The sequence below is a fragment of the Carassius auratus genome, chromosome 25, assembly GCF_003368295.1.
Source record: "Carassius auratus strain Wakin chromosome 25, ASM336829v1, whole genome shotgun sequence".
NCBI lineage: Eukaryota > Metazoa > Chordata > Actinopteri > Cypriniformes > Cyprinidae > Carassius > Carassius auratus.
In genome coordinates, this window is record NC_039267.1 from 1,053,393 (window position 1) to 1,077,477 (window position 24,085).

At 36.2% G+C, this 24,085-nt stretch overlaps 2 protein-coding genes across 2 annotated transcripts in view; both read left to right on the forward strand.

Annotated features, from left to right (window-relative positions):
• Positions 1 to 7,206, forward strand: part of gtf2h1 (general transcription factor IIH, polypeptide 1) — an 8,425-nt gene extending 1,219 nt beyond the window's left edge. Inside the window, exons 3-15 of the mRNA XM_026201958.1 lie at positions 832 to 1,024; positions 1,140 to 1,308; positions 1,394 to 1,487; positions 3,353 to 3,502; positions 3,607 to 3,686; positions 3,762 to 3,895; positions 3,978 to 4,065; positions 5,069 to 5,157; positions 5,266 to 5,383; positions 5,460 to 5,550; positions 5,669 to 5,784; positions 5,889 to 5,981; positions 6,367 to 7,206. Of these exons, the coding sequence (XP_026057743.1) occupies positions 832 to 1,024; positions 1,140 to 1,308; positions 1,394 to 1,487; positions 3,353 to 3,502; positions 3,607 to 3,686; positions 3,762 to 3,895; positions 3,978 to 4,065; positions 5,069 to 5,157; positions 5,266 to 5,383; positions 5,460 to 5,550; positions 5,669 to 5,784; positions 5,889 to 5,981; positions 6,367 to 6,453 (1,502 nt within the window). The 3' untranslated portion in view covers positions 6,454 to 7,206. The remainder of the gene's footprint in view (positions 1 to 831; positions 1,025 to 1,139; positions 1,309 to 1,393; positions 1,488 to 3,352; positions 3,503 to 3,606; positions 3,687 to 3,761; positions 3,896 to 3,977; positions 4,066 to 5,068; positions 5,158 to 5,265; positions 5,384 to 5,459; positions 5,551 to 5,668; positions 5,785 to 5,888; positions 5,982 to 6,366) is intronic.
• A 1,200-nt stretch (positions 7,207 to 8,406) lies between these two features.
• On the forward strand, positions 8,407 to 24,084 carry hps5 (HPS5 biogenesis of lysosomal organelles complex 2 subunit 2). The gene is made up of 23 exons (XM_026201959.1): positions 8,407 to 8,531; positions 9,376 to 9,491; positions 10,347 to 10,457; positions 11,429 to 11,493; positions 11,573 to 11,765; positions 12,089 to 12,219; positions 12,476 to 12,691; positions 12,782 to 12,853; positions 13,025 to 13,113; positions 13,730 to 13,908; positions 14,014 to 14,172; positions 14,812 to 14,968; positions 16,491 to 16,602; positions 17,009 to 17,155; positions 17,266 to 17,334; positions 18,216 to 18,775; positions 20,183 to 20,303; positions 20,405 to 20,554; positions 21,737 to 21,856; positions 22,103 to 22,216; positions 22,297 to 22,403; positions 22,510 to 22,852; positions 23,316 to 24,084. The coding sequence occupies exons 2-23, from the start codon at positions 9,387 to 9,389 to the stop codon at positions 23,374 to 23,376; spliced, it is 3,381 nt and encodes a 1,126-aa protein (XP_026057744.1). The 5' UTR covers positions 8,407 to 8,531; positions 9,376 to 9,386; the 3' UTR covers positions 23,377 to 24,084.
• Position 24,085: the final 1 nt, after the last annotated feature.

A 24,085-nucleotide genomic window follows, 5' to 3' on the forward strand; every position in this document is an offset into this window, starting at 1 on the left:
GTTTCGGCCTATGACGCCTCTTTTGGCTTCGGTTGGTTTAGAGGGACTACAAGAGTGTGACTTTGACATGCTAAAATAGCAGGAATCCATGCATATAAAAGCAGGTTACTCTTCAGACAGACCTACCATGAGCTCTGAGCTTGTTCAGTGATGCCAATGTATAATAAAATATCTATCTATCTATCTATCTATCTATCTATCTATCTATCTATCTATCTATCTATCTATCTATCTATCTGTCTGTCTGTCTGTCTGTCTGTCTGTCTCTCTGTCTATCTGTCTGTCTGTCTGTCTGTCTGTCATCTGTCTCTCTGTCTGTCTGTCTGTCTCTCTGTCTGTCTGTCTGTCTGTCTGTCTATCTCTCTGTCTGTCTGTCATCTGTCTCTCTGTCTGTCATCTGTCTGTCTGTCTTTCTATCTATCTATGTGTGTAACACTTTTATTCAGCAAATGTGCATTAAATGTATTAAAATTAAATGCTTTTCTTTTCCTTTATTCAAAGAATCCTGAAAAAAAATGTATCATGGTTTCTGTAGAAATATTGATCCGCACAACTATTTCCAACACTGATAATAATCAGAAATGTTTCTTAAGCAGCAAATCAGCATATTAGACTGTTTTCTGAAGATCATGTGACACTGAAGACTGGAGTAATGATGCAGAAAATACAGCTGCGCATCACAGGAATAAATTACATTACAATATGAAAAGGGTATTTAATTCATACTTGCAGTATATGTGTATGTGTGTGTGTTCAAATCAAACATTAAACATGCTTCTGCTTTGAATCAAAGTTTGTAATGTGATTTTCTGTAATTATTCTCAAATGCAGGTCAGAAGATCAGTCCTGATGGGAAGGCAAAGATCCAGCTTCAGCTGATTCTGCACACGGGAGAAAGCACCACTTTTCATTTCTCCAATGGGAGCACAGCACTGAAGGACAGAGACGCCACCAAAGACCTCCTGCAGCAGCTCCTGCCCAAGTTCAAGAAGAAAGCTAACAAAGAGCTGGAGGAGAAGAACAGGTGACATTTTCATCACATCTCATTTGCCATGTTTCACTGTAATATAGGCAAACGGGACGCCTGACTCTCTCTTTACTGGTATTAGCTGACCTCCAGCTGATGTTTTGTGTTCCAGGATGTTGCAGGAAGACCCTGTCCTCTTCCAGCTCTATAAGGACTTGGTGGTGAGTCAGGTGATCAGCGCTGAGGAGTTCTGGGCCAATCGGCTGAGCCTGAATACTGTGGAACACTCCCTCTCCAACAACAACAACAAACAGGAAGTGGGCATTTCTGCTGCCTTCCTGGTGAGTGCAAATGCATCACGTGACTGACAGAGACGTTACGATGTAAATAATTCACACCATGATTGTGTTGTCTCTGTGATTACAGGCCGACATCAGACCGCAGACAGACGGCTGCAACGGCCTGCGCTACAATCTGACCTCTGACATCATCGAGTCTGTCTTCAGAACCTACCCTACAGGTAAGATATGTGATTAGGATCTGACGCAGCTTCCTTCTAGAGCGACAGGAATCGTCATAACAAACTGATTTTGAAGAATACTTAGGGAGCAACTCACTTATAAAGTACTGGACTCACGATATGGTTTGCCACTGAGATAAGAGTGTGATGCTGTAATAAACATAAAAATACATAATGCTTGTTATTCATCCCTTTCTGTATTAAATCAGTGACTAGTCACTCTTAATCAGCCATCTTTGATGAAGTTTCATCATTGAGCTTGTCAAATTGCATCCTGTATGGAAGACCATTTCTAATACATAACTATGAGATAAATTAATAAATATGACATAACCATAGGTTTTGTCATATGTAATTATTATTATATATAAATAGTCTTAATATATTATATATAATAGTCTTAACTTCGACATAATTCAGGGTTTCTGCGGTGTCTTACAAAGTCTTAAATTTAGTTGTATCAAATGAAGTACTTCATTAGTATTTCAAGAGATCTTAAATTTGGGGACAAATTAAACGGTGTATAGATGCATGTAAAGGACACTTCTAATGCAGCTTCTGTGTTTCCTCTGCATTGCAAAGATCAATTCTGTTGATGCTGATTTAATTTGCTTGGTAACAACCCAAATGCAAGACTCTGACTTAAAAGATAGTGCACACTTTTAGAAAAAAAATTACTTGAAGGTAAAAAATGCCCATAAAACTTGATGGAATTTATTAATTTCTATTACTGCTGTGAACTGACCACACAGAATATGAAGAATGTAAATTCAGGAGACGGCTGTCCATGGTAGTCCTTAATATATCAGCACAATAACACACTCTACAAAATATAATCTAATTATTGTTATTGATAAAATACCAGAATATTTTGGAGATATCTTTTTTTTAATTGTTATCGCACTCCTCTAATTTGTTAATTGAAATAATAATTTATTGATAATAATAGTTTAAATGAATATATTAATGATTACTTTTGACTTCAAAGGCTGAAATATAAAGTTTATAATTTTATAAAACTTTGTTTTTGTGAAAACTTGTATCTGAACTGTTAATGATGCTTTTTATGGTATTTTATATGGTACTATAGACATTGCCCTACACCGCTCATATTGTATTCATTTTATGCGTTCATGTCTTAAAAAGGGTCTTAAAAAGTCTTAAATTTGAGCTTAAAAATCCTGCAGAAACCCTGATAATTACTTTTTTTCTGTGCCATAATGAAGACTTTTTCTCTCATAACTGTTTTATGTCCTTATTTTGGATTTTTATCTTAATTTAATCTCAATATTTTTTATAATTTTTACTTTTGTTTTAATTATGATTTTCATCTCATAATTTCATGTTATGCTGTAATTAACTCATAATTTTGACCTTTTTTTTAACTCAATTGGTTTAATTTCATAATTTTGACTTATGTCATAATAATTGTGATTAATTATTATTTTTTTTTTATGGTATAATTTAAACTTTTATACCATCATTTAGATTTTTTTATCTCATAAAAATCTCATTGTATGATGTAGTACTTTATAAATGAATGTGACTTTTATCTAATAACTATGACTTTTTACGTCATAATTATGCTTATAATTCTGTCTTCTCCTTGACAAATACATGTAATGCTGTTAAAATTTGACCAAGAGATGGTCAAACCAATCATAAAAAACGTCATTTACATATTGTAGTCTTAAAGGTATAGACGCTTATTTTAATTCACAAAAAAATGGTTTTAGTTCACAAAAAACCTAATATGCTTTGTGCTACAAACACTGACTAATATCAATAAGCAATGTTTAAGGACAAATAAATGCTACAAGAATTGAATAATACCTTTTCCTGTCTCTCTCTGCCTTTGATTGCAGTCAAGCAGAAATACGCTGAGAACGTCCCTCACAACATGACGGAGAAGGAGTTCTGGACGCTGTTCTTTCAGTCTCATTACTTCCACAGAGACCGGATCAGCACGGGCCAGCAGGACATCTTCTCCGAGTGTGCCAAACAGGACGAGAAGGGTACTGCATTTCATCAAGAAGTGGACTATTGGATTCATCTGACCGTGTTGAATGACTCTTCTGTCTTTCAATTCTGATGGAGTTTGTTTCTTCGCCTCTTTCAGGCCAGAAATCAATGGTGACCCAGGGAGTGAAGAACCCCATGGTGGATCTGCTTTTACTCGAGGATAAAACATTAGATGAGGTGAGGGATGTTACATTTTAAATCACACCTCCTCTGCGTGTTTGGTGAAACTGGATCTCTGTGTTGCCTCTGAAGGGTTATGGGACAGCATCGGTTCCCACTCCATCAAACTCATCCAACAAATCACTGAGAGAGAACAGCAACTCTGCCATAATCAAGCGCTTCAACCATCACAGTGCCATGGTGCTGGCGGCCGGCCTACGCAAGGGGTTAGTGTCTGGACTCCGAAGTGTGAGTGTTTATATCTGTGACACATCCACACAATAATCTCCATGTGTGTGTGATGTATAGGGAAGCTCCCAGTGATCAAGCCAGTGAGACCAGCAGCACTGATGGGAACTCCAGAGATTCAGATTTCTTTCAGCCGTCACTCAAAAAGGTGAATTTTTGCCATGGCTAATGGGTGTTGTCAGGCGTGACACAAAATGTAGCAAAGCAGACAGCCTTTTAGATATACAAAAATAATAATAATTCCAGAAGTGTCCATATCATAGAATTATCCACTTCCGAAAGTACTGAAAAATAAAAAATAAACATAATTCAATTATATATATAATGAATATGTATAATATATGTTAAGGGTGTAACAGTACACGTATTCTTACTGAAAATGTTTGGGTCTTTCATTTTAGTACGCATGTGTACCAAACAAATTTTAAAAAAAATCAGGAAATTCACTGTACAGATCACTGTATACACGCCATGGTTCTAACAGTGGCATGGAGTGTGAGTTAGCGCAATCATTCCTTCCTCTTTATTAATGTAAAGTTAGATTAGATTAGATTCAACTTTATTGTCATGCAGAGTACAAGTACAGAGCTAATGAAATGCAGAAAATAAACATGAATGAACATAATGCAAGTTACAGTTATATAATGAATATGGGCTTAAAGTGCACTCTCTGAGCTTTAATTTGAGGGTATTCGCATCAAAATTGGAGGAAAGATTAAAAAATAACAGCTCTTTAATATGTACCTCCCACATTTTTCAAGAGTATACAGTGGGGCTCGAAAGTTTGGGCACCCTTTGCAAAATCTGTGAAAATGCGAGTAATTTTCAAAAAATAAGAGAGATCATACTAAATGCATGTTATTTTTTTATTTAGTACTGTCCGGAGTAAGATATTGTACATTGATGATATATATATATATTACATTTAAATTACAATTATTATCTGTGTATATATTTTATTTTTATAATTTTTTATTTAATATGAAATAAAATGTTTTATTATTATTAAATTATATTAAATATATTCAGTATTTAGGAAAAATATAAGATGGTTACATTTCCAGAAATTACATATAAGTCTTTTGTTTTGTGTTCAGCATGAGCAGCACCTGATTATGTTGTTGTTGTTGTTGTTGTTTGTGGCTCTTCAGGTAAAGTTACAAGAATCCATAGAGTATGATGACCTTCAGGGGGACTCTGGGCGGAAGACCATCGCTCTGAACCTGAAGAAATCAGACCGGTAAACATCCAGCGCCTTTATTCTGTATCCACCTGACACCGTCTTTTGACAGTCTGTGAATCTTCATATTAAGTGCTTTTGTATTTAACGTTTGTTTGTTCCTGCAAGATATTGCCACGGCCCGATTCCTCTTCAGTCACAGCATTACAACACCAGTCAAGACATTATCAACTCCATCAGCATTATCCAGCAGGAGATGAGGAGATATAAACCCTGTCTGACGCAGGTACACCGCTGACATGCATGGCTAAGTCCTGGATCGGTGTCTGTATGATTATATTGTGTTTTCTGGCCTGTTTCAGGTGATGTCCAGCAGTGCGGCGAGCTCAGCCATCACAGCGCTGTCACCTGGAGGACTTCTGATGCAGGGACGAGGCCAGCAGGCCATAAACCGTGAGTCTGTTCATCCCATCATAATATCAAATGTTGCTTCCACTGATATTTGAATGCATTTTATGTTTAAAACTGCCCGTTAACTTGATCTATACTCTCTTTGTGTGTATTCATGTAGAATTAGTGCCAGCTGATGTTCAGAGCGAGCTGAAGCACTTATATACAGCTGCCGGAGAGCTGCTCCGACATTTCTGGTCCTGTTTCCCCGTCAACACCCCCTTCCTGGAGGATAAGGTCAGGAAATGCACCTTCAGTTATTAATATTCACAAATTAAAATACTTAAGTAGTATTGTTTTGTTGTAACATGATTTGTTTCATCTGTCTCTCCTGTTCACAGGTGGTAAAGATGAAATCTAACCTGGAGAGATTCCAGATGACGAAGCTCCGCCCCTTTCAAGAAAAGATCCAACGGCAGTATTTGAGTGCGAATGTAAGGCCACGCCCCCGACCACGCCCCCTCCATTTACTATAATGTATAATAATACTATAACTATAATAATAATATATATATATATTTTATAATACTACAATAATATATATATATATATATATATATATATATATATATATATATATATATATATATATATATATATATAAAAAATTATATATATTTTTTTCCTAACATGCATTAAAGGTGTTATTTGAGATTTAAAGTGTCAGAATTTCTTTATGTTATTATTATATTTAATAATGTAATCAGTCCCATTATGTTATTGAGGGTTTGCAATCTATATATTTTTTAATCTATCAATATTTTTATGCAAGTACAGTGGAAATGCATAACACTTTCCTGTGTTTTCTGATTGCAACAGCTAACAGGCCACCTGGAGGAAATGTTTCAGGCTGCGTACAGCAAGTTTCAAGTCTGGCAAACGCGTCGAATGATGAGAAAAACCTGAAGAGATGCAGAGAAATCCATGAAAGAGAGAAAAGACTCTGGGTGAATTTAAAGAAAGAGGGAGAAGAACAGAGACACTCTCTCCCAGCTTGGGCCGGATTGGAGCTTGATGGGCGGATTTTCCAGCCAATCAGAGCTGGAGGTGCTAGTGAGCAGTCTGCCTGGGGGAGGGGCTTGGAGAAGCCAATTCTGTAATCTTATTGGTCTGCGTGGAGATGTTCTGCGCCAGTCACAAATAACTGTAATTATTATCTTCTCTCTTTACTTTGTTCGTTCCGTTCCGTTCTTTTTTTCTTTTCTTTTTTTTTTCAGTGGATAATTTCAGTTTCTAGGTAAGAAGTGAAATTTTAACAGTGTTGTGTTTCTGCATTGACCAAACTGGGCTCAGTAATAATATCGGCGGAAAGATTTCTCAGGAACTCACAACGTTTAATGCAAAGGACTCGGTTTGAGGGAAAAGCTTTTAAGTTGACGATAAGGAGGACTCTTTACAAAATGGATATTGCAATCCAGTTCAACCCTCCTGAGACTTGAGGCTGGTTGGAAATCAGTTGCTCAAGACATGCCAATGGGAGGGGATATAGCAATACTGTAAGAAAAAAGAATTTAAAATAATAATTTCTATGTAGTGCATTTTACTGATCTATGTGCCACAAATGCGTGCACATGCTCATCCGCAATGCTTTATTACGTGTCTTCTCTAGCTGCACTGAGTTGTGGATGTTATTGCAAATAAAGTCATGATTTAAACCGGTGTCGTGTGTTTGTGTGTTGCGTTAAAAGAGCTTCCTCAAAGTACTTGTTTACCAGAGTGTGCATGCAGTGAGGAAGCTGTTATATTTTACACTGTAAACCAGAAGAGGAAGCACTGTATTCTGACTATTTTCACAGGAATTATGTTTCAAATGAATCCGTTTGTGCATGTGAACATGCTTTTGTCTGTCTGTTAGACCAGGTTTTTTGCTTTCCTTTTAAACTAATTACTATTACTAATGTTCTTTTTTTATGTTTGAATAATTTTTTATTCTTATTTATTTAAATCTTTATTTTTTATTATTAATTATTTTTTAATCTTCATTAATGCAATTAAAATATTTACAAAATTAAAAAAAATTAATACATAATAAAAAGCTATCGTAATGGCAATAATAATTCAGTAACATTTCAATTTACACATTTATATTTATATTGTAATATAGTTTATAAATTTATAATAGGTAATAGTTTTATATTTTGTATTGATTTTAATCATTTGCATTCTTCTATTTCTATATATTTCTATTTATTTTTATTTTTATTAAAAAATAATGTCCTTAAATATGCTCAAACCAAACTTTTAAACAGATTTTGTGCAATTGAAAACTAAAAAGTCATATTTATTAGGATTTTGCGTTTACAGGTCACTTATCAAATCATGCATCAGGACCTGTGCACAATCAATACTGTTGTAGGTTATAATAACTTATCAAGAAAGACTCATCATACAGTTCAGTTGAGTAATTATGTTCTTGAATTTGGTGATGGATGTCTTTATATAATAAAATGCATACATATATATCTGAATCTGGTGCTTAAACACATTCACTTCAAGGTTGTAAGATGTTTGAGGGTAGGGTCTTTGCTATTTTTGCTTGCTGATGAAACAGACTTCTCGAATATCAATCAATACCAGCAAGAGCTTTTAATGGACCAGTGGACCCCGTTCTACTGCAAGAGCACCTACGCGTCCTTCACAGTTATTTGTTTTTAATCCATATGTTTTTAAATGAAACTTAAACTTTTAATGCATGACTAGAAAATTTATTTAATTTGATAATATATTTAATACTAAAAGTTTCCCAAGCGCTTGATGGCAAGTACTATCCAATTGCACCAGAAATAGTCCCTCGCTCTCAGTGTGAATCACTGCGCCTCACAGAGAGTGGCGCCTAATGAGGAAGTAGGGCCGGTCAGTTTTCAGTCAGCTGTCAAACACACACAGCGGCTCAAGCACATCTTCACTTTACACACTTTATGATTGGGTTTTACTACATTTCTGGAAATTTCGCAGATTTAAATGCGCCTGGAGCTCAGGAGGAGGTAAAACGCGTTTTTATATGGTTTAAATGATGTTATGACTTTACAGAAATGCTCGAGGTGGCACATTTACCACCTCAAATAAGTTAAAATTGTATTCACAACAAAGTAAACAACGTTTAAAAACGTTTAAAGAGTATTGTCTTATGTTGCCTTAAACGTGTAACGTTACGTGCCATAACGTAAAGGACTTCGGAGTCATTAGTTGGAGAAATAGAAACTAAAACGTTGTTGGTCGTGAAAGTCCCCGGGCTTCCAGCTCAGGATCAACTCTCACATTTATTAAACTGTTTAAAGTCTCGATGAGATTAACAGACTTAAACAAAAACAGGTTTGTTCGATGTTTTATGCGGTTTTGGCGAGCTCTAAGCTCAGATCTCGTGACCAAAGGTCATGCTAATCGGCTAACGAGTCGCTCTGATTGGTAACTTTTACTTTTATAAAATGTTTTACAAACTGAATTCGTCTAAACGTGTGTTTCACACGAAGGGGAAGTGATCAAATGTGTGTATATGCATGAGCTACTAAGCGTTTTTTCTTTTCTGCTTACTGTCGTGTGTAAAAAAAAAAAAGGAAAAAGAAAATACTACGTTAGTTCCCAAATAGATGGAATCTGTCACTCTGCAACTTTGTTTTTATTGTGTATCTGGTTAATTTACACATCATAGAGTTGATACATAAAAATGTAGCTGCATATATAGTCCCTTGGTCTTAAAAAAAGGTAGAAAATTATTAAAAGAAATATAGGGGGAGAGTTGTAGTCATGCTTTTTTCAATTGGATTTCTCTGGAATCATATGACACTGACTAGGGATGTGTCTGTAAACTATCCTCTTGTTTCCTCTCAGAGCGTGGCAGGATGATTCCTGTGGTTCCTGTGGAGTCCTGCACACATGTCCTGACAGAGTTTGACTGTCTGGACCCTCTCCTTTCCGCCCTTCGACTGGACTCGGGACGGATCAGAGTAAATCCCACATTTACCTACTGAACGAACTGTTGTGAAACAGTCAAAAGTTTTGATTTTATGATGTGGCATCTGATGTTGAAACTGACCTGACCTGTGCTTGGTGCTGTTTACTTTCAGCAAGCCTCTTAAAACACGTTTTAGTTTCTGTTCTGTTAAATCTATTTGATTTTGTGCAATAAGAATTATTTTAATTATGGAGAGGAAGTGGATGAATGTAACAAAACCTGTTTGTGTCGTCTTTCAGCCCAAAAACCCAAAGGAAAAAAATCTGAAAATATGTTTAGCATGAAAAAAAATTACCATTAAGTTTTTTTTTTTTTTGCATTGCATTGCAACATTGCAGTATTAGCTTAAATGATTGACGTATAATAAAATATAATGATAATAAAATTATTATAATTTTTTTTTATTTAACACACTAGCGGTACAACAAAAATTGATCAATTTAATATGTAAAATGTTATAACTAATATAAGAATATTAATTTTAAATGTGCATATAATTACTTTTATTTGCATTGGATTTCAGTAATGAGGATTTTTTATTGTTGTTGTTGCATTACATTAAAGATGCATTGTAATTCTCATTATTAAAAATTCTTAATTCTTAATTGTCATGAAAATTTTCTTTTTTGCTGCTCTCTTTAAGCAGAAGTATTTTTATTTTATAATATATATATATGTATATATATATATATATATATATATATATATATATATATATATATATATATATATATATATATATATATATATATATATATATATATATAATTAATTTATTTTCTTGTTCTTGGCAGGTTTTGCGAGATTCTCTCTAATATCCTTCTATCCCTGTCTGTGTATCTTGCAGTGCACATGTCTCTCCGTGTCCAGGAAGTGGTTGGCTCTGGGCACATCTGCCGGAGGGCTTCACCTCATTCAGAGAGATGGCTGGAAGCAGAAACTCATTCTCACACACAAAGTACACAACTAAATCATTGCACAAGTTCCCCTTTAACACAGTTAGTGATTGAGTTGGTGCACAGAACTATTAGCAGTATCGAAATACTGTTGTCGACCGTTATCAATTAGATATCAGTGTATTTGCAATAGTGCTGCATGGGCACTGTATAAATGCACTGAGTGAACACGGTTTATTTAAAAGTGAGCAGCTCGTGATCCAGTGTTTTCAGCATCTCATAGTGGCTTGGTTCACAGTAAATGCTGCCTCGCACAAACTAAAAAAAAAAAAGAGTTTTGCATCAAAATTAAAGTTTAACAGTTTAACGTTTGAAAATAAATAAATTAAAATAAATATTAATTTTGCAGTTGTAATGTTATTATATTATTAATCTTAAATATTCTTGTTTTTTTATTTTATGCTTAAATATTCTTGATTGTTATTAGATCTTTTTATTTAATAATGTCTTTGTTATAGTGTAATTATATATTTTAGTACTGAGTAATATTAATTAACTACATGTACTTACTATATGGTTAGGATTTGGGTTGTCTTAGGGTTACTTGCATGTAATTATGCATAATTTATTGTTATTATAATAGTAAGTACATGTAATGTGTGTAACAAGCACACCTTAAATTAAAGTGTTAGCTTATTATTAATGTTATTTCTTTATTTTTTTCATGCAGCCCAAATGTATGTGTTATTACATTGTGCAGTCTGCAACAGTATGTGCATGACGTATTCTGAAACAGTATATGCATGCTTTTTCCTGTGTTTATAAATAGTTATTGATCACACCAGCACACAGCATCCTTACACTTGCATCTAGGCTCAGAATGCATCGTTCTCTGCTTTGACTCATGAGAGATGTTTTTACAAGCTAGAATGTTTGTGCACAGGCGATAGTGAAAATAGGGAAACTTTACTGTCTCTAAATGCTCTTGAAAATTGGTGGAGATTAATAGCCATTACCTAATTTTTTTTTTTAGGAAGGCTCAGTCACGCAGGTCTCATGCTGCCCGCATGATGAAGACTTCATCGCTGTAGCAACGAGGTATTCAGATTGAGGTTTATATGCACTCCTGGTGTTTTCGGTTGCCAGTCTGGACTCTTCTGATGTGTGTGTGTTCCAGTCAGGGTTTGGTGGTGGTTTGGGAGCTGCATTTAGAGCGGCGTGGCCGTCCTGAGCGCGTGTCTGTGTCCTGGGAGCACCGGGGACAGACGGTAACATCTCTGTGCTGGGACACCACGGCCCTCCGAGTGTTTGCCGGAGATGTCGGAGGGAAAGTGTCCTGTGTCCGAGCTGGGTCATCTAAACTCGGGAAGGTATAAGAAAACGTACAAGTTTTAACAGTTGAAGTTGTTGAATGTTAAATGTTGAGTCACATGATCTTCAGAAATCAGTCTAATATTCTGATTAACTGCTCAAGAAACATTTCTGATTATTATCAGTGTTTGAAACAGTTGTTCTTCTACATGAACTGCAATACATTTTCTTCACGTCTTTACTGTTACATTTGATTAATTTAATGCATCCTCGCTGAATAAAAACATTCAGTTTAATGCATCTCATTTAAACGATAACCAGTGATTTTAATCTATGCATGCTTGTTTCTGTCTGTGTTTGTTGTGGTTTGGCGTCCAAACAGGGTTCTGGGTTTGTGATCTTCCCAATTCAGTCCATCACCACAGTGGATTCACGTGTGGTCCAGCTGGGCTACTCGGACGGACACCTGGTGATCTCGTCTCTCAGCCGCTGCTACCTGTGTGACACGGAGAGGTGTGTGTGTGTTTGTGTGTGTGTTTGCAGGAGACATGGGATGTCCCACAGCTATACCAACAATAAGTTAAATAAAATAAAAAAATACTCACATTTCATTTGAATTAGGCTCTTTACTTGATCAAAGTTTCATGTCAGATATTGAGATCACATTATCTCAAATGTTCTCAGACCATAACTTAGATTAAAATGCGTATTAATCGTAAGACAAACTAAATGGAAATTGACTCTGTTCCTGTCTCTGTTCCCCTTTCAGGGAGAAGTTCTGGCGTGTGGGTAATAAAGAGCGAGATGGAGAGTTTGGGGCATGTTTTCTCCAACAGGGTTCGGCGGGTCAAAGGGGTCAGGCGATGCTGTACTGTGCACGGCCCGGCTCTCGCATATGGGAGGCCAGTTTCGGTGGAGAGGTCCTGAGCACGCACCAGTTTAAACAGCTGCTGGCCTGCCCACCGCTGCCCCTCGTCTCTTACAAGTGAGCCTCATGCTTGTGACCTCATAAGTGTTTGTTCTTCTGCCTCTATCTCAATTCTTTTCTCTCTGTGTATTTGTTGTGTTATTTCAGGAATGAGCCACATTTCAACCCGTCACAGACGAGTCCACAGTCTCTGGCTTTCCCAAGACTCCTCCAGTTTGGGTAACCACCCCCTGTGCTACAATAACACAAGACCTTTACTGAAGACACACTGTTTCATACCTGCTATCGTGACTGTGATGATAAACGTCTCAGGTTAGAAAGGTTTTTGGGTTAATATTTAACTTGTGAATTGTGTGTGTGTGTGTGTGTGTGTGTGTGTGTGTTTCTTAGTGATCAAAACCTACTCACCTGGACGGATTCGGCCATCTACATCTTCACCCCTCACAGCGGTCAGGTTCTGCTGTGGACAGAGGTCAAAGGTGAGAGGTCATTGTTCAACCTATATGAGGTTTTAATTATGAAACTTCACAATGCATAGAAAAATATATTTACTCAAAAAACAAAACAAATCGATGCATAGATAGATAGATAAATACATATGTTAAAACATATTATTAATAGGTTTATATATAAATGTATTAATGTTTTAACATATGTAATTAATAACTATTTAAAAATGAATATTTATATATATATATATATATATATATATATATATATATATATAAAGTATTTTATATTTTAGCTATATATAAAGTATAAAAATAACTTTGTAAAAATCTTAAATACATTTTACTTATTTAAAAATATATTATATTATATTATATTATATTACAGCTCTTTATGGCTCTTTATCTGCCTTCCTAAAAAAATGTGAATATAAAATAACCTTAATTTTTGATAATGTAACAGAATTAACATAAAACATAAATATTTTAACAATACATTTTTAAAAAGTAGCAATATAATTTTGTATATATTTATTATTTTTAACATTTATAACAAAAAATAGATAAATAAATACTGTATGATGTCTTTTATTGTAAGACCTGATTTCTAGCTCTTGGATCTGTATCTGTCGTCTTTTCTCTATAGATGTGGTGGAGATTTCAGTTTTCCGTAATGAGTTATTTTGTCTACACGGTGACGGGCGTTTGTCTCACCTGTCTCTGATGTCACCTGAGCGCTGTGTGGAGCGTCTGATGAAGAGGGAGAACTGGACGCTCGCCACCACCGTCTGCTGCATGTTTCAGCACGCCATTATTACATCCAGGGTACACATACAAGGACCAACACATGTAGTGTCCATACTGTGCAGTAAATATTACATTAGTACTCCATTCCAAATAAAGTATCACTCTTTTGCATCTCCTCCTTAGGCTAGGAAGTCCCTCCCCATTGATCGGTTGGAGCAACTTAAGGCTCAGCTAAACTCCGCCTCCCAGCAGCAGCTGATTGGTCAGCTGGAGGAAGTGATCAGCAAACTGGAGCCACTGGACTCCGCCTGCAGCAGCCGCAGGAGCAGTATTTCCTCACACGTGAGTCCCAAAACACAGGCATATATACAGATCAGAGGTCACGTTAAATGGAAAATTTTATATAATTGACGGAATATATTTTTTTTAGCAGTGACGGAAAAAATTGAAAGCTTTCCGTCACTTTGACAGATTACATTTAGGGTGTGCTGTTGTAATTTATAAGTGTAATTCCAAACCTGTCCAGTTGGTGGCAAAATCTGAGACTTTGTTTCATAACAAAAGTAACAAAGCACCGAATTTATTGGATGGGAGGCGCACTATATGTACTGTTCATTCATCAACTGAATGAACCGTTTTCAGTTGGTTCATAAAAATGAGAATCTACTAAAATCGAGAATTTTTTTGTTGATTTTGTTTAGTTGTTGTTAGTGGCCTCTGCTGTCACTACAGTGTTGAACATGAACAGTCTCTGTTCATCTGTTCTCATCATAAATAAAATAATAAATGCATAAGCCTACATGCTCGTCCTATAGGTTTATGATTTAAAAATAAAAATTAGAACAAAAATACAAGCAATTAAATGACTGGAATGGAATTGTTACTAGTCTGTTCATCAGAAATGATGGATAATGTTAAAGTATAACGCAACTTCTGGTGCAGATGGATGTTTTTTAAAATAAAAATATCTGTTGTTGGCAGGAGAGCTTCAACGTTTTGGACTGCGGCATCTACCGTGTCATCAGCCGACGAGGCAGCCAATCAGACGACGATGCCAACTCCCTCGCCAACCAATCGATGCTCGAGGAGGAGCGGCTGAGGGAGTTCAGTTTCACCGAGGAGGAGCAGGTGGAGAATGGTGAGACTGAGAGAGAGACACTGAGAGAAAACAGAAGATCGATTTCAGACCTAAAAGCCTGTTTCTGATTGTGATTCCGGCTCTCTCAGTGGAAATTACTCCACTCACATTTCATTATTGATCAGAAAGTATGGAAGCTTGTTTATGCCATGGGATGAAAAAAAAAATAAAAACGGGCAGTTGCAGCTTTCTATCTCTGTTTTTCCCTGAATTGCACTCAAATATATAAACTTGCAATTCTGACTTTTTTCAGAATTGTTCATTCGCAAACTTATAATTTACTCTTTGCAAAGAGTTACTATTGCTGTCCCCGACAGGCCACACCACTCTCACTCCACACGTCATGTTCTCACGCCGTGAAAAATACATCACAGAGCAAAGGGAAACTGAAACACGCTGACAAACAAGACCGAGCAGGTTACTTCTGCTATGAAACAAGGTCTCCGAAACAATAAATAAATAATGTTTTGCCGCTCTTTTATGTGCCACGACAGATCAGCGTTCAAACGGCATGTCAACCAATCATCTCTTCCTCTTTACTGGTTATAGCAAGAAATAAACATGAATGAACATCAGAAGATATCTTGTTCTAACTGCGGGAAATCGTTAACTCAATACACACCATTTTCCATTTTTCAATACTAATCTACTCCCTCGTCTGTTTGTCTGACAAAATGGCAGATTCGCCGTTATGATTGGTCAGATCGCCTGTCAATCAAACTCCCCTGGTGAAGGGTCAGTTGTGAGATATAAACTTGCAGAATTGTGAAATAAAAAGTTGCAATTACTTGCTCTTTTTTTTTTTATCTCATGGCAAAAAAAATAAACAAACAGGCTTTCATAAGAGAGACTACAAAGATATTGTAATTACCCATTTTACTAATTTGACATATTTTGAATTAGGATATTAAACAAGGAAATAAAATTTAAACAGGGACTTGATTCTATTTATGTGTAAAAAAAGAAGGATTAGCAAATAAAAGGCATTTTATTGGCAGATAACATACAACAGATGAATCGTTGACCATAAAACCAGGGATGAGTATTAAAATAGCAAATTTAGCAATTTTTATTTCCACATCTAAGCGAATATTTTGCACAAAGCAACAAACTCACCACCAATCAGAATTTAACTGATATTTAATAAACAGTTTGAATGTTCAATATGCTGTCGACCAAAATAAAAACCAATCAACTGACAAAAAAATGCAGTTTGTAGCTGGTCATGACAAAAAAATATCATTTTTAATATTTTGAATTATTTTAATAGTTTTATAGAGGTAATTGTATGTCAGTGTGTTGTATGTCATACATTGTGCAATAAAATACACTAAAAACATCAATGAGCCTTAGTTTAATCATTTATCTGGTGTTTTGGATGTTTAAATTCTTCTTTTTCGGATCATTATTATCTGCTTTATTCTGTGCTTTTGCTCAATTATCACACATCTTCTGACTTGATTCTTTATCTCTTTTCAATCATCTCTTTATTATTTCATCTCCTCCTTTTGCTGTCCTGAAGACTCTCAGTCTGTGCGTGGAGAGGGCGACAGGTCAGACATCAGCTTGCAGTTTCTGCCGCTGCCTTTCCGCTCAAAACCCCCACGAGTCGCCCTGCAGGCTGTTCGAGACAGGTACACACACACACACACTTATACAGCTGTCCCTAAAACTAATAATTTCACTTCCTCTTAAATTTCACACCAGACCCAGTTAGCTTTGCTCTGATTGGCTGGATCACAAGGAAGTAAAATTCCACTGAAGAGTCAAAATTCTATTAGCTCTCATTAACATGCAGCTGCTGATACCCAGGTTATTTTTAACACTGTAACTTCCTGTTTTGACGCAGTGCCACATATTGCTTTGTCTCATTGTCTCATTTTATGGTGATGCCTGAGATTGGTAAGGTTACGAGTTATGTCCGCTCTTTGTTTTCTTTATGCAAAATCAGCAGCATTTTATTTCCTTATATTTCGGGCGATCTTTCCTGATGTTGATGACAATCGCTGTGTTTTGTGTCTGTGAATATGTGTACCTCAGCGTCTCCAGCTTTGTGAAAAAGACAACCGAGAAGATCAACACGCTTCAGATGAACTCTGACCTGTGGCCTCGGCCTGACCTCAGGGAAGGGGTTCAAGGGGAGGTCATGGCCACAGTGACCCCTCTTCCAGAAGAAGTCGAGCATGAGTCAGTCTGATTTACTTTCTGACTCCCTATTGGTGTTTTCTGACTGCTGCTGTCGGTGATTTGTATATTGAGATTGTTTTTATTGTTGTGTTTGATTGTCTCTCTGTTAGATTGAACACTGAGCAGTCCAGCTCGGAGTCTGAGCTGCAGGAGTTGAGAGCCGCCACAAAGAAAGCCATGTGAGTTTAGAGGAGCGCTGCTTCGTACTGCTGTATACAGGCAGGAAGATGTTCAGTCGGGTTGAATTATAAGCTGTTGAATGTTGGAGTCTGGTACATTAATTAGAAAATCATGCAATTGTTTGGAAATGTACTTTTTATTCAAAAAGGATGCATAAAATTGAAGAAAAGTGACATTTATAGTGTTAATTTTCATTTCAAACAAATGCTCATCTTTATAACTTTCTGTGCATTAAAGGACCCTAAAATAATCTATCATGGTTTCCACAAAAATATGAATAGAACAAAAAGTATTAATACATTTACTTTTTGAGCAGCAATTCGGCATATTAGACTGATTTCTAAAGGATCGTGTGACACTGAAGACTGAAGTTATGATGCTAATAAATTCAGCTTTGCATTACAGAAATAAATGACAATATATTATATTAAATTTTTATAATAATATTTCACTGTTTTTACTGTGTACAGAATTGGTGAGCATAAAACATTTCATTTAGTCATTAATTTAGTCATTTCCATAATTTGAACTGAATTTTTCAACCTCAAGTTTATAGATTAAAATGAAATACGTTAATGCGAAAGCGAAATTATGTGTTTTATGTGCACAATTAGAAATAGAGGTTTTGACACAGTTGTGTTTAGCCATTTTCTGTTCATTTTAATAGCCTTCAGTGTGACGAATGATTATTTTTTTAAGTATGTATAATTATATTTAGTCTTAATTAATATTAAGTCATAATTGTATGTGTGTATAATATTGACAATTAATATTTTCCAAGTTCTTTCAAATTGTTTAAGATGAAAAATAGCATATCATACTATATGAAATTACTGCCCAATCCCTGTAGTTATTAGAGTTGATATTTGTTCCTCTGCAGCTCTCAGATCCAGGACCCCATGGTTTTATTGGACCCTGTCTGTCTGAGCGATGTCCTTCGAGAGTGGGCTCCAGTTCTGGAAAGGGTCCTGGGTCCGGAGGATCACACCAGACCTACAGAAACAACAGCTCAAGAGGACAAGCCTCTGGAGGAAGAAGAGCTGGTTTCATCAATGTCCTGCTGTGTTGTGGTTCAGCCAGATATCTACTCTGCTAACCTGCATGAATCTGCATCCCTTACTGAAGCAGAGGAGCATGGAGAGAGCACCCCTTGTTCCACCGCCCCAGTCAGAGCGCTTTTCCCACCTCTGGCGAATCATGTCGAACTAATACAGCTGTTTTCCCCCAAACCTCTGCCTCCTGACCTCCAGGCTGACCTCTCGCAGCTGGCCTGTCTTTATCTGGAGATGGGCTGTCCCGGTAGAGGAGGCATCGAAAGCGTGTGTGTGTTCCTGAGGAGGTACTTCTTCCTGTTGGACCAGGAGAGAGTGAGGAAGATGTGCACGCTGCGATACAGAGAGCACCGCGAGGTGATGAAGGCCTATATTGCTGGCATGCTGGGTAAGCTTTTTACATCATAATTTTTTTTTACATAACTGTAATAATTGGTGCATTTAAGTCCTCTAGGGAAGTTTGTATTTAATAGTTGGCAAGTCATAATTGCAGCTCTGGTCAGAGCAAAAAGTGAAACTAAAAACTGAAAGTTTTATAAAAAGTACAGACCAAAAGTTTGGAAAAATTACTATTTGTAATGTTTTTGAAAAGTTTCTTCTGCTCATCAAGCCTGCATTTATTTGATCAAAAATACAGAAAAAACAGTAATATTGTTAAATATTATTACAACATAAAATAATAGTTTTCTATTTGAATATACTTAAAAAAAATAATTTATTCCTGTGATGCAAAGCTGAATTTTCAGCATCATTACTCCAGTCTTCAGTGTCACATGTAACATCAGTCGATCACATGATCCTTTAGAAATCATTCTAATATTCTGATTTATTATGAGTGTTGGAAACAGTTCTGCTGTCTCATATATTTGATCAATAAAAGGTTAAAAATAACTGCATTTATAAAAAAAAAAAACACATCCTTGCTGAATAAAAGTATTGATTTTATTAAAAAAAAAGAAAAGAAAATAAATTACTGACCCCAAATTACTGACCAGTAGTGTACATTGTTATTACAAAATATTGATATTTTAAAACATAGCTTCTTTTTTTTTTTACTTTTTATTCATCAAGATATTAAGCAGCAGAACTGTTTCCAACTTTGATAATGAATCATCATATTAGAATGATTTCTAAAGGATCATGTGATAATGATCCTAAAAATTCAGCTTTGCATCACAGAAATAAATGATCATTTAAAGTATAATACATTTAAAAACAATTATTTTAAATTGTAATAATATATCACAATATTAATTTTTTTTCTGTATTTTTGATCAAATAAATGCAAGAAGAAAGTTCCTTCAAAAACATTAAAAATAGTAATGTTTCCAAACTTTTGGTCTGTACTGTAGATATATACAGTTATTTCAGCTAGTCGTGAATGTGAATGCAACATTTTCTATTTTGATTTAGTTCAGTTTATACTAAAAATAAAAAAACAAAAACAACTTAAAAAAAAATTTAAATGTGTTTTTGCTTTTTTATGTTTTTATTCAGTTCCTGAAGGTGCTGTAAATTGAATCGTTAGATATTCGATCATAATTGTTCAGTACTATGGTATTTTGTCCATGGAACTGGATTTATTGTTAAATAAAAAAATAAGAATAATTTTAGCAAATCCATTTTTGAACTTTTTAACGACATTGTGGTAACCTCAATGCAGGTTCAGCTCATTAACACAATCTTTCCAACATGACTTAAATGTACCTAATGAATCATTACACAGTCCTGCATTATATTCGCTGTATTCATTGTTTTAATATGAATTCTCCTAATATTCCTCGGGGTGTTGTAGAGTTCACTCAGGCCAGTAAGGTGGTGGAGGTGATTCAGAAGGGCGATCTGCTTAAGTCTCTGCGCAGTCTGAGAGAACTTCAGCCCTGGAACGCACCTCTGCTACTCTCACACCTGTACAGGTGAGTTTAATTATTATTATGTATATCTAATGACAATATGGCCACCTGCAGACCTGAATATGTCATTTATATTGAATATAATGCTTTTTTTCTCTCTACAGACTCTATGATAAACACGGAGAGGTGGCTGTTCGTGCCTATCCGCAGTTCTATCCCACAATCCTCCCCTCTGACATCATGGCCATGGCTTTACCCAGCCACTTCCTGCCTTATCTGGACAATCTGGTCCAATCACGAGCCGAGCAGCAGCGGTAAGGCTGCGTACCATTATACAGTGTTTTATGATGTTTGTTTATCATAGCTGTAAAGTAGAGATCGACCGATATGGGATAAGTCAATCATTTCCATAAAGGTTTTAGAGCATTTATCAAGCAGAATTTTTCAAGTTTGTTGGAACATAAATGTAAACTTTAAATATACATTTAAATAAAATAAATAACATTTTATAAAGAAAAATCAATTAAACTGAAAAATAAAAATAAATAACAGTAGTGCTGCAAACACACTAGCAACCAGCAACATTTGTGTTTGTTATAAATGACACAAAACATCTAAAGTGCATTCTACTTTCAAACTTACATCACAGTCTGTTCATTATTAAAATAAAGTACAGTCAACCAAACATATACAAGGTTACATTGGTCAGTTTAAATACATTGTATACCGGTCCACTCTGCTGTTATGCCAAGGACGTTTTTGCTCATGTGAAGAGGATCATCTTTTCCGTCTAGTTTACATAAAAAAAATAATAAATATTATAGTTTGACATTCAGATACATTGCGAATGTGGAAACATTTGGATTTGTGCTGAAGGAGACGTGAGTAATAACCTCCAAATACATCTAGTCAAACCCGCGCTCGCTCGTCCTCGTATGCACGCACAAAAAAGTACTGGTCATAATACTTGCATAAAATGTTTGATGTGAAATAGCGCTTCATTGACTGCACAGCAAAGCCACAAGCACCAGAGTTAGTTTGGGATCATTTTATTTTTAATACTATAGTGTGATTTGAAAACATTGCAATTGCGTTTTAAAATACAACAACGAGCACCACGAAACCGTTTAAAGAAGCGCATTCAGCGGTCTCCTTGACGGGAAACAGTCAACAAAGTAAAATAATCTCAAACGTATTGCATTCTCTCTTCATTTTATCAAATGATCATAATCACATCTATTCGTTACAGTCCTGCTACTAGCATTTTATTCAGACTAAATCATTTAATTTGGGTGAGAAAGCTTTTTTTCCAAGTGGCTTTTGCACATAACAATAATACTGTTGCAGACGCATTTTGCAGCATTAAGGTTATTAATTGATCGTTAATTTAAACGACAATATATTACAAAATTACAAATATCGGACCGATATATTGGTCGACCTCTACTGTAAAGGATTTTGAATATATCCAATCAACTATTTCTGTCATCTGCCAGGTTGTCTTTCTTGGGCTCTCTCCTCCAGCCGGAAACTCTGCGACAGGATTGGCTGGAACTGGCGCTCTCCCATGATGCCCCACAAAAGAATGACACAATCACTGTTGACGGACAGCCCAGGTACAAAAATAAAATATTAATTTATACGTAACCAGATTCCTCAAAAGAAATTATCTCTGTAAAATAAATTACATACGATATTTATATCTTAAATATTTATAGTTTAATTTGATGAATGACTATCATGCATTTATAGCCTTTCTATGTATATTCAATCACTTGTACACCTTGTGCAATATGTGTATATATATGATAATCTGTACCCTTTAAGAAAATGATGTATATATAAAGTCTCCTATGCTGTAGGTGGCACTCTCATTTCTTCAGCTGGGGTTATGGGCGTCTACTCTCTTTGCTGATTCGTCTGCCGGCTGATCTGGCCTCCAAACAGAAGATGCTGGAGATGTGCAGAACTCATGGGTGAGTGTAGAATCAGACTGGACAGAATCGGATCAGAATGTGTAATTGTGTGTGCTGTGACTGTGTTATTTGTCTCTCAGGTATTGGATGGGTTACCTGTACCTGTGCAGAGAGCTGCAGCGGCGGCCCGAGGCTTTCAGTGCCATCTGCAGACTGGACGACATGACACTACTAGAGGGGGATGATGGTACCACGAACACAGATGCTCTAAACTGTCAATACAAACTCACTTAATTGGTTTCGCTGTGGAGTTATTCTATGTCTGTAATGCCTCTCTCTTTGTCTTCCTGCAGGTATTGTACCTCAGTCTCTTGACGAGTGGGTGTTGTTTCTCCAGCTCTCACAGCAAATCAGTTCAAGCAGCGAAGCCCCGCCCACTTCAGCCCTTCCCAGCAGCCCCAATGGATCCTGTTCAGAAGACACTAACGGCACAAGCGATAGTTCTCCCGACCTATCAGACGCTTCGACTGACTGGAGCACTCGCGTCAGCCCGGAGAACATCATCCTGCGTCTGGTGCGGGTCTTCGGGCCGGACCGGGCCCTGACGGCCCTCCAGGAGCGCGGGATACAGGTCGATCTCAGCTCACGCTCAACGCTGGTCTGCGATCTGCTTCGTGTGGCTGAGAAGCGGCAAAGGTGAGAGCGTGGAAAATAATACTGGGCTTTTCAGAAAGCAGTACACTAGTATTCGATGCATAAACGTACTGTTTCTTAAAATATAAGTATATAGAAAAATATACAATACTTAATGCTAGCATGTTAGTAGTCCAATATTAGGCGAATATTAGGCAGTGTACAGTACATACTGTGTTCGAAGTATGCTAATACATATGTTTTTGGAAAATAATAGGCAATGTAAATTATATAGGAAGTAGAATGGTAGTATTCCATTCTAAACAAGTCATTTTAGGAAAATTTTAGGCATTGTATTGTTTATATGTTTATGACAAAGTATTGTTTTTTTGCATTTTGGAAAATAGTATGCAGGGTACAGTATATACTTCGCAGTGTACTTGTATTGCATTCTTAATGAAGGTAATGTTTAACAGTTCCTGTACTCATGCATTCATTCCTCTTTGTTTTCTCTCTGATGTTTTAGAGCCCTGATTCAGAGCATGTTGGAGCGCTGCGATCGCTTTCTGTGGTCTCAGCACGCTTAAGACCTCTGTGTCCACATGATCTCCACATATGCCTCCGGGACCCAGCGCTGCTCTCAGTATGGACACACTACGACCTGCCTTCAGTAGTTTGGGTCATGTATCTATAAAACAGTCTCTCTGTGATCAGCTGCCTTGCTGAAGATCATGTGGCAGATCAGCTGATTTCAGACTGTGATGCATTCCAGTCAATCTAACGCTGATTCCAATTCAACGTTTTTCACAGGAGCACTATGACTGTATTGTGCCGTAAATGGTGAAAGCATTGCGTTGGAATCACATGACTTGGTATAAACTGTTCTTCAGTGTTTTGTCCTGTTTCTTATTTAGCCATTTAAAAAGGTGCTGACACAGTATTAACCATGGGCTTTTTTAAATCATTCATAAATGCACATAAATCATCCTATTGAATTGAATGCAACAATTTATGTAAGAATAAGGCCCAATGTGTTTTCATGTGGTTTTAGAACTATGTAGAATATAAAATATATCCCTTATATATATATTTAATAGCCTTAATGAAAGTATTTGAGAACCTTGTGAAACAACGGAAAAACTAACAACACAGTGTTCTTTTAATCAGAGATAACTATAAATAATTGTGAATGTATGAACTAAAAGAGGTTTTGTAACTAATGCCATGTGGCTCAGCTGGTTTAACAGGCTGCTCTTAATGAAAAGCACAATAAATATTAGTTTCATGTTCATTAAT